We start from the raw sequence: 17,174 nt of genomic DNA, 5'->3' as shown, positions 1-17,174 counted from the left end.
CATAAGTTGCCTATGATGTCCTAAAAATGCTGCCTGTACAGGAAGCTCACTAGGTTTTGAAACATCGCTAATATTTCTCATATAATAGTAATGGTGTTATGCTGAGTCAAAAAAAAAAAAAACTGTCATAAAAGAGTCAACCATTCAAAAAGTATTTATTAATTTATTTATGTGCATATACATTCATATATTCACGATTTATGCCTTAAATGGAGAACGGTTCCTACTTTCTTCTTACACTAAATTGCATAGTGGACTTTGTGACTGTCATATCAGAGAGATCAAAAGCAAAAAGCAAATGTGGTGCTCATGAAAGTTTTAAAGGGCTCAGCAAAGAGCATTCAATAGAACCCTGATTAAAGGGCATCAGCCCCTTCCAGCACAGAAAGCATGCTACTAAGTCTTCTTTGTTGGTGCAGTCAAAAGTAAGACAGTACGCACACACTGTGCCCAGAGCTGGCCCCAGATGACTCACTGTGGTGACCGGACCTCAATGATTAAATCAGTGCTAATTACCTGACAGCTGCTGGTGTAGATTTAGGAGGGCTTGCCCATTTAGAGAATGTGTTTCACCTACTTCACGCTTCTCTCAGAACAGAATGTCCCACACGATTCCAGGCTTCAAGAGCATTAATTCTGTTTTTGCTTTCTATTTAAAGTACACACCGTCACAAATGTGTAATTGTGTAAGCGATCATTTCTCTCGCCATGTTGCCCTCACTTTAACTGCTATTATGGTTGCATATTCATGTACATTTACATTTATTCATTTAGAAGATGCTTTTATCCAAAGTGACTAACAAATGAGGAACAATGCAAACACAAGTGATTAATCATGAAAAGCAGTCAATGTGATTTCTTTTTTCAGTTTGAGTGGCCTTTCTCCATTCCTGGGTGACAACGACACAGAGACAATGAACAACATTCTGCATGCCCAGTGGTACTTTGACACAGAGGCATTTGAGAATGTGTCCGAGGAAGCCAAAGACTTTATCTCCAGACTTCTTGTACCTGCCAAATGGTATTCATCCACCCAGCTAACCAATGTGACACCTTAAAATACAGAGTATAAGCCATGCTTACTATTGCACATACATCAGTATCGCCTATTATATCTCCACCTCTCTGGCCACCCATTTTATAGATGTAAGAGCCTCACTTTTCCCTTCCATCTTTCAGTCATATCCCTACTTTGACCTGATCATGTTTCCTTAATACATCCTGATGTCAAAACTGAAACCTCTGAAAATGCAGTGCTCTACACCAGATATGGCACAAATAACATATATAATTGGCCTGTTATGTATTACATCCAGGTGCATTGCATTTAGAGCATTTGGCGGTCGCCCTCACATAACAACGCTCTTAAACAGATAACTTCTCCCACACAAAGGCTGGCCAGCTCAGCTGGCATGACATAATAGCAGGCTGACATAGTACGTGGCATGAGAGGGCACATAGTCTTTTGCTCACCATCATACCACTGTGTGCAGTAAACATGATGATTAATGATCCAGTGGGCTTTGACAAGGTGCATTTAGACGCAGCATGACACCCACCCTGGCCTTTCTCTCTTCCCTGTAACTGTGATGATAATGTATCATAATCAGCTGGATTACATATTCTTTCCTACTGGTGAAGATGCACACATGCATGCAGAACCTGTTTGATTAGTGTCACCGCTTTATCTATTTGTTGCATTTTACTTCTTTTAAAGCAATAGTTCACCCAAAAATGAAAATTCTCTCATTATTTACTCACCCTCATGCCATCCCAGACGTGTATTACTTTCTTTCTTCTGCTGAACACAAGCGAAGATTTTTAGCAAATATCTCAGCTCTGTTTGTCCATACAATGCAAGTGAATGGTGGCCAGAAATCTGAAGCTCCAAAAATCACATAAAGATATAGATTTAACCACTGGAATCTTTTGGGTTACTTTTATGCTGCCTTTATGTGCTTTTTGGAGCTCCAAAGTTCTGGCCACCATTCACTTGCATTTTACGGACCAACAGAGCTAAAATAATTCTTCTAAAAATCTTCGCTTGTTATCTGCAGAATAAAGAAAGTCATAGGATGTCATTAGTGTGCATGATGAGAATTTTCATTTTTGGGTGAACTATCACTTTAAGTTCTCTCCTCAGTTATTTAAGCAGATTTGTTTTGTTTGCTTTGTTTTACTTCTGATGGATTACTATACCCAATCAGCTTTCTGTAAAAGGCTTGAAAGCAACCTTCCTAGATTATTACACAAAAGATATTGAACTTGCACCTTTAAAAAATATTTTATGGAACTGTTTGTTCCCTTGATGACAGGATGTTTTTAAAACCTTGTCTGTGTGTGTGGTCTTCATGGCAGTAGCCGTCTGAGTGCATCAGGGTGTATGAAGCATAGCTGGTTGAATAACCTGGAGGACAAGGCAAAAATGTACAAAGTTCGCCTAAAGTCTCAACTGAGTCTGCAGCGTTACCTCGCAGCTCACCGTCAGTGGAAGGTATGGAATCTGAAATCAGTGCATGTGTTTGATTCTAAATGTAATTATGACATATGGTGTTCTAGGAGTCTGCTGCTTCCCAACATAATAAGTGATCATGCACTTATGGTAACTGTTTGTTTTTTCAGAAACACTTCTATGCAGTTGCAGCCGCTAACAGGTTGAAGAGATTTCAGCAGAACAGATCAGTCAGTACGCCAAATTAGCTATTAACCTAGAGGACAGTGTCAGTAGCAAATACATCACACATTGGGAAAGCATCCTGTTTCTGATGTAAAGAATTTGTAGAAAGCATTTTATCTTGCCTTGTTTGTAGCCAGTTTCCTTTTTTGCTTGTATAAGTATCTTGTTTAAAAATGTCACATTTTCTTAATGTATCTTGTTTGAACACCATTGCATTTAATTTACCCTTCATTATCATGCTTTCACACCAAGAGTGTATTGCATGGATTACAGGGTATGCTTTTGAATCACATGAAAAAGCTTTTGTCCCTTCTGTGAAGGTTTTTCTTGGGATCTACTGCCTTGTCCTAGTACAAGCCCTGGCAAAAATGATTTACTTCGTAGCAAATAAACAAATCACAGATATGACACAAAAAAATTGTGTTAAATAGCTGAACACGAAATGGCTTCTTGAAACATCCCTCAAACAAATTAAATTACATTATTTTAATTAATTGCATATTTTTTTCCAGATCAAGTAGAGGAAAAAATGATGGAATCAACAACAAAAAAATAAAAATCGTAATTCGTACTTTGTTGCTCCTCTGGCTTTTATGACTACCTGAATTCTTTGAGGCATGGACTTCACTAATGAAAAACAATATTCTCCATCAAGCTGGTTCCAACTTTCTCGAGTAGCGGTTGACAGATCAGCTTTGCAGGATGGAGTCTTGCCATGGACCACGTTTTTCAATTTCCACCATAAATTTTAAATCAGATTTCCTGAAGAAAAGCTTTAACACTCACCAAACCTATTTTCTATCGATGAAGTGAGAAAAGTGTCCAAAATTTCAACAGTCAATGCACAGGTGTACATTGACTGTTGAGGTAATGATTGCCATCTCCCCTGGTCCTTACCTGACATGCAACACCATATCATAAATGACTGGGGAAATTTGATTTTCTTCAAGCAGTCATCTTTATATGTTTCATTACAACGGCACCAGACAAAAGTTCCAGCATCATTGCCTTGGCCAATGCAGATTTGTGATTCATCGCTGAATATCACTTTCATCCAATCATCTACACTATATGATATCTTCTCTTTAACCCACTGTAGCCTTGTTTTCTTCTGTTTAGGTGTTTGTGCTGATTTTCGTTTGGTTTTTCTATATGTAAATCCCATTTCATTCAGCTGATTTCTTACAGTTCTGTCACAAACATTGACTCCTGTTTCCACCCATTTGTTTTTAATTTGTTTTGAGCATTTTCTATTTTCAAGGCATATTGCTTTGAGTTTTCTATCCTGATGCTTTGATGTCTTCCTTGGTCTACCTGTATGTTTTCCTTTTATAACCTTCCAATTTTGTTTATACTTGAACCAAATTTTAGACACAGCTGACCGGGAACAACCAACTTCTTTAGCCACACTCCATGTTGGATTTCCTTGGAGTTTTATAATCCTTTCCATTGTTTCAGTTGACAACTCTCTTGTTGGGGTCATGTTTCCTTTCAATTAGCCAAGTCCAACAGCTCGTTAAGGTCTGTAAACACTCTATTAACTGCAGACTAATTTGCATTTTTAGACTTGTGCCAGTATTTGTTTTAGAAATGCAAATTACAAGGTGATTCCATAATTGTTTCCTCAACATTGAGTGATTCCATCATTTTTTTCTCTGCTTGATCTGGAAAAAAATATGCCATTAATTAAAATAATTTAATTTGTTTGAGGGATTTGAGGTTTCATGAAGCCAGATGTTCAGCTATTAAACAAAAAATGTCATATCTGTGATTTGTTTATTTGCTATGAAGTAAAAAAAGCTGGGTGAACATCCTCTTAAGTTTGGTGGTTCCATAATTTTTGGCAGGGGTTGTACTTGAAAGAAAATGTTTCCTTTCATATTGTTTGAAAGTATTTTTTATGAGTAAAAACTTAGCAGCAGGATTTTATATAGAGACACAGCAGACATCCTACATTGCTAACCTTTATCGAGCATTTAGTTTATAACAGGAAAACTCAATCAACAAAATAACAAATTGACTAGCATGGTATATCATTTTCTTTTTTTTTTTTTTTTTTCAAATTCTCATTTAAAACAGTTTCACTTATTCCAGAATTTTTTAATATTAATACTGTAACAAAGAATTTATTGCATTGCTCTTCATTTGCATTTTGTAGCATAAATGACAAGTTGTAAACATTTATATGGTGAGAGCATAAACAAATATATGCACAAATGTGGTTCTGCTGTTGCCATGGTAACTGGCATATAAGGGCACAGAAATTAGGACTCTTTATAGGGCAGTTCTGTTTGGCCATTTCTCTGTTAGAGATTGTTTGTAGAGTGTGCTTGTATAGAAACCCATTTCAATTGCAATATTGACTGTCACAAACATCTGTACTTTGCTTCTGTTGGAAATGCATGTTATTAAAGAAAATTATAAATGTGCCCTAACACAATAGTAATAAAGTTTAATTTTGTTATCATGACTACATAAACCAGAAACACCCAAGAGCCATGTCTTACTGAAACAAATGGATAACACATCAGAAGCTCCTGAATACTTGATATCAATACACTAAAATGTTTGTTATGGTGATTCAAACCAGCATCACAAAAAACTGTTAAAAATTAAGTCACATTCTCACTAGACAATTATCTAATCATGATGCATTAAACAGATGACTGATTTAACACAAGTTCAAATCTCAACATTCACACCTACTGTACACCTACCACACAACTAAATGAACAATTATAAAATCCTGCCATTGCAAGAAGACATTTAAGTTAGGAACATAACATGGTATGGTAATGAACTAAATCTGTCACTTCACTGGAAAAAAGTGACCAAAGCCCTCTTAAAATGTCCATACTTCAATGGAAGTGAATTTCACAAAAGAAGCCAGAAGAGGGCAGATGACTAATGTTGTTACCAAGACATCAAATCCTACCCCAAGTAGGGTCCAGCCAACATAATGCAGAACCATAATTAAATAAAATGGAGACATAAAGCATTGAGTTTATGAAGCTACAGCCTTTGCTTTTAGTGCATTTTCAAGGATTTTTCTTTTCCACTCTTCATAATTTTTTGTCACTTCCTCCTCTGTCTTCTCAATATGTAGTTCCTTAGGGGGTGTTACCAAATTCCCATCTTGGAAGAAAACAAAGAAAATAATCTTTGTCATTGAATATGACAGATATGCTTTGTCCCTTATTAGATTACACAGCTAGAAGTAGGGCTGCACGATATGGATTTAAAATGCGATAAGTTGTTGGAAAAATGTGATACGATAACCCTATCATGACATCATCAGAACCCCCACCGCCCAAATAAACTAAAGTACATTTTACAAGCCCTTGTAAAATGCATATCATGATATCCTGCAGCCCTAATTAGAAGTATTACTTATGTTAGTACTAGCAGGAAATGTTCATTTATACAGCTTAGAGACAGACTAAAGGATAGTTCGCCCAAAAATGATGCCATCATTTACTCACCCTCATGTCCTTCCAAATCCGTATTACTTTCTTCTGTGGAACACAATAGGAGATGCAAGGTAGAATGTTTAGCTTCAGTCACCATGCACTTTATTTTATGGAATAAAGATGCAATAAAATAAATAAATAAATAAAAAATGGGGACTGAGGCCAACAAACCTAACATCTTTTGTGATTCACAGAAGAGAGAAGTCATGTTGATGACAATGATGACAATTTTTATATTTGGGGAAACTATTCCTTTAAGAACAGAAAATCTTAAAATGAGATTAAATTCTTAAGAACTTCCATTGTTTAGAAGTACATTGATATAAAATTATAGTTACAGATATTAATCTACTGTATCAGGTAATTGTAGCTAGAAGCAGAAGATATGATTTGCCATGATTGTTTTGTTTTTTCTGTAAGCAGTTGCTTGTCTTACCATCGTCTTCCATTTCTAACATTTCAGTGAGAGTCTTCTGCCTCTTTTGAGCTTTTTTGATTGGTTCCTCCATAGAGGATGCCTCATCTGAGGGGAGACGGAGAGATTCAAGAAAATTAGTCAGCTTGAGCAGGAAACCTGCTGGTCTTTGATGTTCAACTAAACACGAAATATACATTGTCTAATTGTGATATGTCTGTAGCCATGGTAACCTGTGAAAACTTCCATCTCTTTGTATCTCTTTGAGGTTTTTCTTCAATTACAACATCTTTGTTAAACATGAAAGTCTGTCCAAGACCAAAACCTCCCACACTTAATGCTTTTATGCCTTTATTCATGTTAATTAAGCAATCTGTCATATTCCAAAAAGTTCTTGTTTGAAGGATTTACACTCACGGGAGATCTGCTGTCCAAATTTCTGGAATTGTGTACATAGCCGGTCAAAGATTCCCTTTCTGGCTCCAGATGAAGAGGCTAATTTTCTGTCAGTTCTGATTTTCATGCACCTTCAAACAGAAGAACAGAACCTATTTATTTTTCCATTTTCAGTAAATGAATGTAAACCAGGTGCTGTTTTATTAGAAGTTTCTGTGGCTTGTTGGCATGCTTAAAATCATTCTGACACATCCGGGGGCCCAAGCGGTTTATTTTTGTACAGTACAAGAGTACTGCACAGAGTTCGGTTGGACAACAGTTGTCACAGTGTAGAAATCTGCTTAAATCACTCAAGAAAAACAGATTTAGTCACTTTGCATATTTTTATTTGGCCAGTCATACACCATCACTATTTCTTTAAGAGGATGACATTCCTTGTGCACGCACTCACTTTCAGATGCAGTGTAATTACATGCATATGTAACAATCTATGGAAAATTACCAAAGGTAAAAATACCAAAAGGTACAAATTCACTGTGCCTTGACCAAAATGTCACTGAGAACAGCATATGTACCAGGTTTTCAAAATACTACTATTCCTGGTTTAATATCTGACAAACATCTATGGTTTGCAAATGCTGCCAAATACAGTACATGATCATCCACCAACTGTTATTAAATCATGCATTATTTGTTCATGTGCTATTACAGCAGAAATCTGGGCTTCAAAAAAATACTTACTTGCATGCTGTATATAGGGCAGCTGTGGTAAAGAGAGGTTTTGATAAGTCAAGTTCTTGCTGCTGAGCTGCAGGCAAGCTGTCCTCATACCTTAAATAAATACATAGGTTTACATCATGATATTCCTTTTCAGCATGAATTCAAGGTTATTTCACTGACATAATGCAAAGCCATGCAACTCACTGCTGAAGGATCCGAGAAGCCACATTAACTGCATCCAAACAGCCATACTGCACTGCAAGATCTCGGAGACCCAGGTTCGACTGCAGGCCCAGCATGCACTCCATAGCTTTCAAATTACTGTGGTAAACCTTAGAACTCAGTCCAGATAGTTTGATGGCATACTCCTATTCAGAAGACATGTTTAATAATACAGTACATCACATCACTATAAAAGTTTATACACGTGTGTGTACAATTATAAGGTGTATAAGCGTACATACTGTGACACATTTGTAATACTGTAATTTTTCATGTGTAATATTGCATATTATATATATATTATTTTATATATATATATATATATATATATATATATATATATATATATATTAGGGATGTGCACGAGTAGTCGAATACGAGTATTCGTTCTGCAATAATTATTAGAATAGTAAAAATACTATTCGAATTTCGCCAAGTATTGCTTGGCTGGCCATATATACAGTGAGATGCATGTTAAATCCTGAACACAAACTAAAACTGGCAGTTATAACAGAATACACTGGGTGGCGCTGTTGAGTGTGGACACAAGTTGATCACATTTGATGAGCAAACCGTTCTGTCAGTACCTTTAGATGGACACCAAAAAAAGCGGGTTATTGTGAGAATGTGGCTTACTGCAAGGCATTGCTTGTTTAAATATAAAAAAATTTTTTTTTTTTAAAAAACAGGACATAATATAAGCTTGTTTTGGATTAATCAGAAGCTTTTTTTTTTTTTTATGGTGATGCAACCTTTATGACTAAAAAAAATAATTTTACAACGTCTCTTTCTCATTAATTACCTTCATTTAAATAACAGAATATTTGTATATTCATTTTTTATGAGCTTAAATATTCGAATACCAAATTATTGATGAATGCCCATCCTTATATATATATATATATATATATACACACACACACACTTGAAGTCAAAAGTTTACATACACCTTAGCCAAATACATTTAAACTCAGTTTTTCCAAATTCCTGACATTTAATCGCAGAAAACATTCCCTGTCTTTACTAAATTTTAAGAATGTGAAATGTCAGAATAATAGTAGAGAGGATTATATATTTCAGCTTTTATTTCTTTCATCACATTCCCAGTGGGTCAGAAGTTTACATACACTTTGTTAGTATTTGGTAGCATTGCCTTTAAATTGTTTAACTTGGGTCAAATGTTTTTGGTAGCCTTCCACAAGCTTCTCACAATAAGTTGCTGGAATTTGGCCCATTCCTCCAGACATAACTGGTGTAACTGAGTCAGGTTTGTAGGCCTCCTTGCTCGCACATGCTTTTTCAGTTCTGCACACAAATTATATATTGTATTGAGGTCAGGGCTTTGTGATGGCCACTCCAATACCTTGACTTTGTTGTCCTTAAGCCATTTTGCCACAACTTTGGAGGTATGCTTGGGGTCATTGTCCATTTGAAAGACCCATTTGCGACCGAGCTTTAACTTCCTGGCTGATGTCTTGAGATGTTGCTTCAATATATCCACATAATTTTCCTTCCTCATGATGCCATTTATTTTGTGAAGTGCATCAGTCCCTCCTGCAGCAAATCACCCCCACAACATGATGCTGCCACCCCCATGCTTCACGGTTGGGATGGTGTTCTTCGGCTTGCAAGCTTTACCCCTTTTCCTTCAAACATTACAATGGTCATTATGGCCAAACAGAGGACATTTCTCCAAAAAGTAAGATCTTTGTCCCCATGTGCACTTGCAAACTGTAGTCTAGCTTTTTTATGGCGGTTTTGGAGCAGTGGCTTCTTCCTTGCTGAGCAGCCTTTCAAGTTATGCCGATATAGGACTCGTTTTACTGTGGATATAGATACTTGTCTATCTGTTTCCTCCAGAATCTTCACAAGGTCATTTGCTGTTGTTCTGGGATTGATTTGCACTTTTCGCACCAAACTCCATTAATCTCTAGGAGACAGAATGCATCTCCTTCCTGAGTGGTATGATGGCCGCGTGGTCCCATGGTGTTTATACTTGCGTACTATTGCTTGTACAGACGAACATAGTACCTTCAGGCATATGAAAATTGCTCCCAAGGATGAACCAGACTTGGAGGTCCACAATTTTTTTCTGAGGTCTAGGCTGATTTCTTTTTATTATCCCATGATGTCAAGAAAAGAGGCACTGAGTTTTAAGGTAGGCCTTAAAATACATTCACAGGTACACCTCCACTTGACTCCAATTAGCCTATCAGAAGCTAATTGTCTAAAGGCTTGACATCATTTTCTGGAATTTTCCCAAGCTGCTTAAAAGGCACAGTTAACTTAGTGTATTTAAAATTCTGACCCACTGGAATTGTGATATAGTCAATTAAAAGTGAAACAATCTTTCTGTAAGCAATTGCTGTAAAAATTACTCATGTCATGCACAAAGTAGATGCCCTAAACAACTTGCCAAAACTATAGTTTGCCAATATGAAATCTGTGGAGTGGTTAAAAAATGAGTTTAGTCAATATAAGTGCATGTACACTTCTGACTTGAACTGTATATATATAATTAGTGTGTATGTGAGGATATATATATATATTATACAGTGGCAAGAACAAGTATGTGAACCCTTTGTAATTAGCTGGTTTTATGCATTAATTGGTAATAAAATGTGATCTCATCTTCATCAAAGTCACAAGTATTAACAACAATCTGCTTAAGCCAACAACACACAATTATAATATTTAAAGTCTTTATGAACACATCCCATTAAACATTCACAGTGCTGCGGAAAAAAAACCCTAGGCTAATGACGTCAACAAAAGCTAACTGGAGTAAGGAGTTGGCAAACCTGTTCTCCAATGAGATTGGAGGTGTGGGTTAGAGCTACTCTGAGTTATAAAAAGCACTCAAACATTTTGAGTTTGCCATTAACAAGAAGCATCTGCTGATGTTGACCATGCCTCGCAAAAAAAGATCTTGGAAGACCAACGATCAAGAATTGTTGCTTGCATCAAGCTGGAAAGGGTTACAAAGTTATATAGAAGAGCTTCGATATTAATCTGTCCACAGTTAGACAAATTTTCTATAAAATGGAGATGATTTTGTTCTGTGGCTACTCTCCCTAGAAGTGGCCGTCCAGTCAAGATGACTCACAAACTGCAGAATACTCAATGAGGTAAAAAAAAAAGAACCTTAGAGTGACAGCAAAAGAACTGAAGGAATCATTGGAACTTGCTTACATCTGTTCATGAGTCTACAATCCGGTTAACATTAAACACACAGGACACCATGAAGGAAGCCGCTGCTTTCAAACAAAAACATTGCTGCACACCTGAAGTTTGCCAAAGACTTCCTTGACACTCCACAATGCTACTGGGAAAATGTTTTGTAGACTGATGAAACGAAGGCTGAATTGTGTGGAAAGAACACGCAGCACTACGTATTGCGTAAAGAGGGCACTGCACACCAACATGAAATCATCATCCCAATGGTGAAGTAGTGGAGGGAGCATCATGATTTGGGGCTGCTTTGGGGCCTAAACTGCTTGCCATCATTGAATTAATTTTTCCATCAAGTTTATCAAGATATCCTACAGGATAATGTCAGGGTTGCTGTGCATCAGCTGAAGCTCAGTAGAAATTGGGTGATGCAGCAGGATAATGACCCTAGGCATCAAAGTAAATCCACTACAGAATGGCTTCAAAAAGAAAATCCACCTTTTGGAGTGGCCCAGTCAGAGCCCAGACCTTAACCCAAAAGAGATGCTGTGGAATGACCTCAAGAGAGCCATTCACACCAGACATCTTCAGAATATGGCTGAGCTTAAGCGGTTTAAGGAAGAATGGTCCAAAATTCTTTCTGAACGTTATGCAGGTCCAATCCACAACTACCAGGAACACTTGGTTAAGTTTATTGTGCCAGAGGAGGATCGCCCCAAGGGTTCACGTACTTTTTCCAGAGCACTGTGAATGTTTAATGGGATATGTTCAATAAAGACATAATCGTTTGTCTATACTTGTGGACTCTGATGAAGTTGAGATTCACATTTTATTACCAAATAATGCTGAAAACCAGCTTATTCCAAAGGGTTCACATTTTTATTGCCACCGTATATAAATACTGTAACATACACAATTATAAATACACACAAACACAAAATCATATATAAACTCAGCAAAAAAAGAAACGTCCTCTCACTTTCAACTGCTTTTATTTTCAGCAAACTTAACATGTGTAAATATTTGTATGAACAAAGATTCAACAACTAAGACATAAACTGAACAAGTTTCACAGACATGCGACTAACAGAAATGGAAGAGTGTCCCTAAACAAGGGGGGGGGGGGGGGTCAAAATAAAAAGTAACAGTCAGTATCTGGTGTGGCAACCAGCTGCATTAAGTACTGCAGTGCATCTCCTCCTCATGGACTGCACCAGATTTGCCAGTTCTTGCTGTGAGGTGTTACCCCACTCTTCCACCAAGGCACTTGCAAGCTCCCGGACATTTCTGGTGGGAATGGCCCTAGCCCTCACCCTCCAAACCAACAGGTCCCAGACGTGCTCAATGGGATTGAGATCTGAGCTCTTCGCTGGCCATGGCAGAACACTGATATTCCTGTCTTCCAGGAAATCATGCACAGAATGAGCAGTATGGTGGCACTGTCATGCTGGAGGGTCATGTCAGAATGAGCCTGCAGCAAGGGTATCACGAGGGAGGAGGATGTCTTCCCTGTAACGCACAGCATTGAGATTTCCTGCAATGACAACAAGCTCTGTCCGATGATGCTGTGCCATACCGCCCAAGACCATGACGGACCCTCCACCTCGATCCTGCTCCATAGTACAGGGCTTGGTGTAACGCTCATTCTTTCAACGATTAACGCGAGTCCGACCATCACCCCTGGTGAGACAAAACTGCGACTCATCAGTGAAGAGCACTTTTTGCCAGTACTGTCTGGTCCAGCGAAGGTGGGTTTGTACCCATAGGTGACATTGTTGCCGGTGATGTCTGGTAAGGACCTGCCTTACAACAGGCCTACAAGCTCTCAGTCCAGCCTCTCTCAGCCTATTGCGGACAGTCTGAGCACTGATTGTGCATTCCTGGTGTAACTCGAGCAGTTGTTGTTGCCATCCTGTACCTGTCCCACAGGTGTGATATTCGGATGTACCGATCCTGTGCAGGTGTTGTTACACTTGGTCTGCCACTGCGAGGACGATCAACTGTCCTTCCTGTTTCCCCTGTAGTGCTGTCTTAGGCATCTCACAATACGGACATTGTAATTTATTACCCTGGCCACATCTGCAGTCCTCATGACTCCATACAGCATGCCTAAGGCACATTCACGCAGATGAGCAGGGACCCTGGGCATCTTTCTTTTGGTGTTTTTCAGAGTCAGTAGAAATGTCTCTTTAGTGTCCTAAGTTTTTATAACTGTGACCTTAATTGCCTACCGTCTGTAAGCTGCTAGCATCTTAACGACTGTTTCACAGGTGCATGTTCATTAATTGTTTATGGTTCATTGAACAAGCATGGAAAACATTGTTTAAACCCTTTACAATAAAGATCTGTAAAGTTATTTGGATTTTTACAAAATTATCTTTAAAGTACAGTGTCCTGAAAAAGGGATGTTTCTTTTTTTGCTGAGATATGTATGTGTGTGTGTGTGTACACACACAGCTTTCAAAAAATATTCAGACCCTTCATTTTTTTTTTCACATTTTGTTATGTTGCAGCCTTATGCTAAAATACTTTTTCACATCAGTCTACACTCCATAACCCATAATGACAACGCAAGTAATTTTGCAAATCTAATATATATAAGAAATATCACACTGACATAAGTATTCAGACCCTCAACTCAGTACTTAGTTAAAGCACCTTTGGCAGCGATTATAGCCTCAAGACTTTTTGGGTATGATGTGACAATCTTTGCACACCTAGATCTAAGGATTTTCGGCCATACTTCTCTGCAGATCCTCTTAAGCTCTGTCAGGTTGGATAGGGACCGTCGGTGGACAGCCATTTTCAGGTCTCTCCAGAGATGTTCGATTGGGTTCAAGTCCGGGCTCTGGCTGGGCCACTCAAGGACATTCACAGAGTTGTCCTGTAGCCACTCCTTTGTTATCTTGGCTGTGTGCTTAGGATCATTGTCCTGTTGGAAGGTGAATCTTTGGCCCAGTCTGAGGTCCTGAGCACTCTGGACCAGGTTTTCATTAAGGATCTCTCTATTTTGCTGCATTCAGCATCCTTCAACCCCAACCAGTCCCCGCCGCTGAAAAACACCCCCACAGCATGATGCTAACACCACCATGCTTCATCGTTGGGATGGTATTGCACAGGTGATGAGCGGTGCTTGGTTTCCTCCAGACATGATGCTTGGAATAGAGGCCAAACAGTTCAATCTTTGTTTCATCAGGATTCTCTGGTCTGAGAGTCCTTTAGGTGCTTTTTTGCATGTCTTGCACTGAGGAGAGGCTTCCGTCTGGCCACTCCACCATAACGCCCAGATCGGTGGTGTTGCAGTGATGGGAGAAACTTGCAGAAGGACAACCATCTCCACACATGATCTCTGGAGCTCAAACAGAGTGACCATTGGGTTCTTTGTCACCTCTCTTACCAAGGCCTTTCTCCCCCGATTGCTCAGTTTGGCCAGGCAGCCAGCTCTAGGAAGAGTTCTGGTTGTTCCAAACTTCTTATATTTAAAGGTGCATTCCATAATTTGGGGCCAATTTAATAAGTTTTACACATTAACAAATGAATTGTGATCTGAATGTTGTACACTCATATGAGATGAAGTCTGTACTCATAAGTTTTCTATAAAAAGTTTTTATTATACATGGTGCGGGTCACCCCTTCAGTGTGTTTCGCCATGTTGAAATGACATGGTCCGCTGTGTTTCACTAAACGTCAAAGAAAATCTTCATGCTCACTAGCTGCTGCCTATGTAGATATGCTTGGCTATGCTTAGCGCAGTGTTGTTTGGTGATGCAAAAAGAACACGATGGAACATATTTATTATCGTGCTTTAGAAGCAGAGACAACAGGAGATTCAGTAGCTGTACTGCCGAAGAAGCGAGCAAGGTCCGAAGCAAGAAGACAGAAAGACTGGCAAAGGCAAAACACTAGAGCAATAATCGGTTCGGCATACACAAGGTGGAATGCTTTGTTGATGGAGAAAAACATGAGTAGTGATGCCGATGTTGCTTCTTTTTTGTTGGACAGGTAAGACATTATTAATTGTTTAGACCACTCTCTAAAATAGTATCAGTGTAATTTACAGAAATCTCATACACATTTCCCTTGAAAACGGACAGTTTTCAGTGGTGTTTACAAATGCAACCGGAAAGCAACATGTAATTTTATTTTCTATCACAGCTGTAGTAAGAGGGGCCCATCTACCTCCACCTCTATGAAATGGCATACGTCTTCATTCGTTTAGTAGCTTGGCACAGCGATTGTTGTGGATTTTGTGTAAACCATGACTTTGGTTGCTTGGAAACAAAACGAGTTCTTTAAATACAGTGTTCATGGACATGCTATATTTGATCAAAAACAATTCTAATCTTTCCTTTACCATGACATTCTGTACCGCTAGATAATTGGTTTATTTCACACTAAGCAGTTCTCTAATGTCTGATAAGAATGCTGCATGTCAGCGCATCGGCATACAGTCGCCGATCCCAGGGTACCGAAACTATCGGAAACATCATGCCAAATTCACGTGTGATCATGTTGTTTATTTCACGTTAAGCAGTTCACTAATAAAGGTAATAACTATCTTAAGAAATAACGTGAAATGTAGATAGCCTCCAAAGATTACTGATATAAGGGACAATAATAATCTGTTCTTAACAGTTGAAGCATGTTCACTTGATTTCTGATGTTTGTTTTTAGGCAAAGCAATTATATTATAGTAGTAATAAATTACTTTTGAAATTACTTCAAACTCCGACATTTTACAGATGCAAATGATATTCCAGTGCTGGCAGGGGCAGCAGAGACGATCATGCTTATCCACATCGATAGATGGCAGTACAGCGTCTAACACCACTGCTATATCGGTGCTTAATGTACACAAAGAAGAGCAATGCTAACACTAGCTAGAGAACTACTGAATGTCCCTTTAAGAATTATGGAGGCCACTGTGCTCTTGAGAACTTTCAATACAGCCGAAATAGTTTGTAGCCTTCCCCAGATCTGCGACACAATCCTGTCTCTGAGCTCTGCAGGCAGTTCCTTTGACCTCATGGCTTGATTTTTGCTCTGATATGCATTTTCAGCTTTGAGACCTTATATAGACAGGTGTGTGCCATTCCAAATCATGTCCAGTCAGTTGAATTTGCCACCGGTGGACTCCAATCAAAGTGTAGAAACATCTCAAAGATGATCCAGAGAAATTGGATGCACCTGATATAAATTTCAAGTGTCATAGCAAAGGGTCTGAATAATTGTCAATGTGATATTTCAGTTTTTTTTATTTTTAATAAATTTGCAAAGTTATCAAAAATCTTGTTTTTGCTTCGTCATTATGGTGGTATTGAGTATAGATTGATGTGAAATAAAAAATAATTTAAAGCATTTTAACATAAGGCTGCAACATAAAATATGAAAAAAATGTGTCTGAATGCTTTCTGAATGCACTGCATATACACGCACACACTAACACACACATAAATACATATAAAGTGTATACATATAAAGTTTACACACACACACACACACACACACACACACACACACACAAACACAAACAAACAAACAAACGTGTGTGTGTGTGTAAACTTTATATGTATACACTTTATATGTATTTATATGTGTGTGTGTGTGTGTGTGTGTGTGTGTAAACTTTATATGTATACACTTTATATGTATTTATATGTGTGTGTGTGTGTGTGTGTGTGTGTGTGTGTATTCATTTGTTAGATAAACAGAATGATATAATGACACATTACAAATATACAGGAAAAAATACCTTGTCTAAAGGAAATTTCATTGATGTCGCTGCCAACTCAAGACAAACAATTGCCTTGCTGGTGGCTGTCACAGAGCCCAGTCCAACACACTTCACTTGGGATAATCGCATGTACTCCTCAGCTTGGCTGAAAATAAATAATCAGAGACATTACTTCAGCCATGTCGAAACTGGCAATGATCTCGAAACTATTTGAAAACACTCACCTCAATATTTTAACAGATGTTATCCCAATCTTCGACGCAAGTTTGCGAAATAACTCTTTATCCATTTGTAAAACAGGTCCGTTCCTCGTTCTACCTGCTACACTACAAAGTCCTTTCAGCCGACAGCAGTCTTCGCAGAACGATT

At 38.2% G+C, this 17,174-nt stretch overlaps 3 protein-coding genes across 4 annotated transcripts in view; 2 read left to right on the top strand and 1 right to left on the bottom strand.

Annotated features, from left to right (window-relative positions):
• LOC127451685 (myosin light chain kinase 3-like) overlaps window positions 1–4,740 on the top strand; it is a 38,074-nt gene extending 33,334 nt beyond the window's left edge. For both annotated transcript variants that reach the window (XM_051716571.1, XM_051716562.1), the window contains exons 11-13: window positions 869–1,021; window positions 2,359–2,494; window positions 2,623–4,740. In XM_051716571.1, coding sequence (XP_051572531.1) covers window positions 869–1,021; window positions 2,359–2,494; window positions 2,623–2,700 — 367 coding nt within the window. In that variant the 3' untranslated portion in view covers window positions 2,701–4,740. The remainder of the gene's footprint in view (window positions 1–868; window positions 1,022–2,358; window positions 2,495–2,622) is intronic.
• On the bottom strand, window positions 4,714–17,168 carry LOC127451890 (origin recognition complex subunit 6-like). The gene is made up of 7 exons (XM_051716930.1): window positions 17,030–17,168; window positions 16,824–16,950; window positions 7,883–8,046; window positions 7,700–7,789; window positions 6,980–7,089; window positions 6,584–6,670; window positions 4,714–5,812 (listed from the first exon to the last, which is right to left on the bottom strand). Exons 1-7 carry the CDS (start codon window positions 17,092–17,094, stop codon window positions 5,682–5,684), a joined length of 774 nt encoding a protein of 257 aa, XP_051572890.1. The 5' UTR covers window positions 17,095–17,168; the 3' UTR covers window positions 4,714–5,681.
• LOC127451665 (vacuolar protein sorting-associated protein 35-like) overlaps window positions 10,014–17,174 on the top strand; it is a 63,421-nt gene continuing 56,260 nt past the window's right edge. The window contains 1 exon segment of the mRNA XM_051716519.1: window positions 10,014–10,058. Coding sequence (XP_051572479.1) covers window positions 10,026–10,058 — 33 coding nt within the window. The 5' untranslated portion in view covers window positions 10,014–10,025.

The sequence above is a fragment of the Myxocyprinus asiaticus genome, chromosome 2 (genome assembly GCF_019703515.2).
Source record: "Myxocyprinus asiaticus isolate MX2 ecotype Aquarium Trade chromosome 2, UBuf_Myxa_2, whole genome shotgun sequence".
NCBI classification, from domain to species: domain Eukaryota; kingdom Metazoa; phylum Chordata; class Actinopteri; order Cypriniformes; family Catostomidae; genus Myxocyprinus; species Myxocyprinus asiaticus.
Note: the sequence above shows the minus strand (reverse complement) of the source record. Positions and strands in the feature narration are given on the sequence as shown.

Bases quoted from the DNA above. Each gene is read 5' to 3' on its own strand.
- LOC127451890 (XM_051716930.1), bottom strand. From the start codon at position 17,094: ATGGATAAAGAGTTATTTCGCAAACTTGCGTCGAAGATTGGGATAACA. The intron at 16,951-17,029 runs GTGAGTGTTTTC...ATTTATTTTCAG, and splicing joins ACATCTGTTAAAATATTGAG to CCAAGCTGAGGAGTACATGC. The intron at 7,790-7,882 runs GTGAGTTGCATG...TATTTATTTAAG, and splicing joins GCTTCTCGGATCCTTCAGCA to GTATGAGGACAGCTTGCCTG.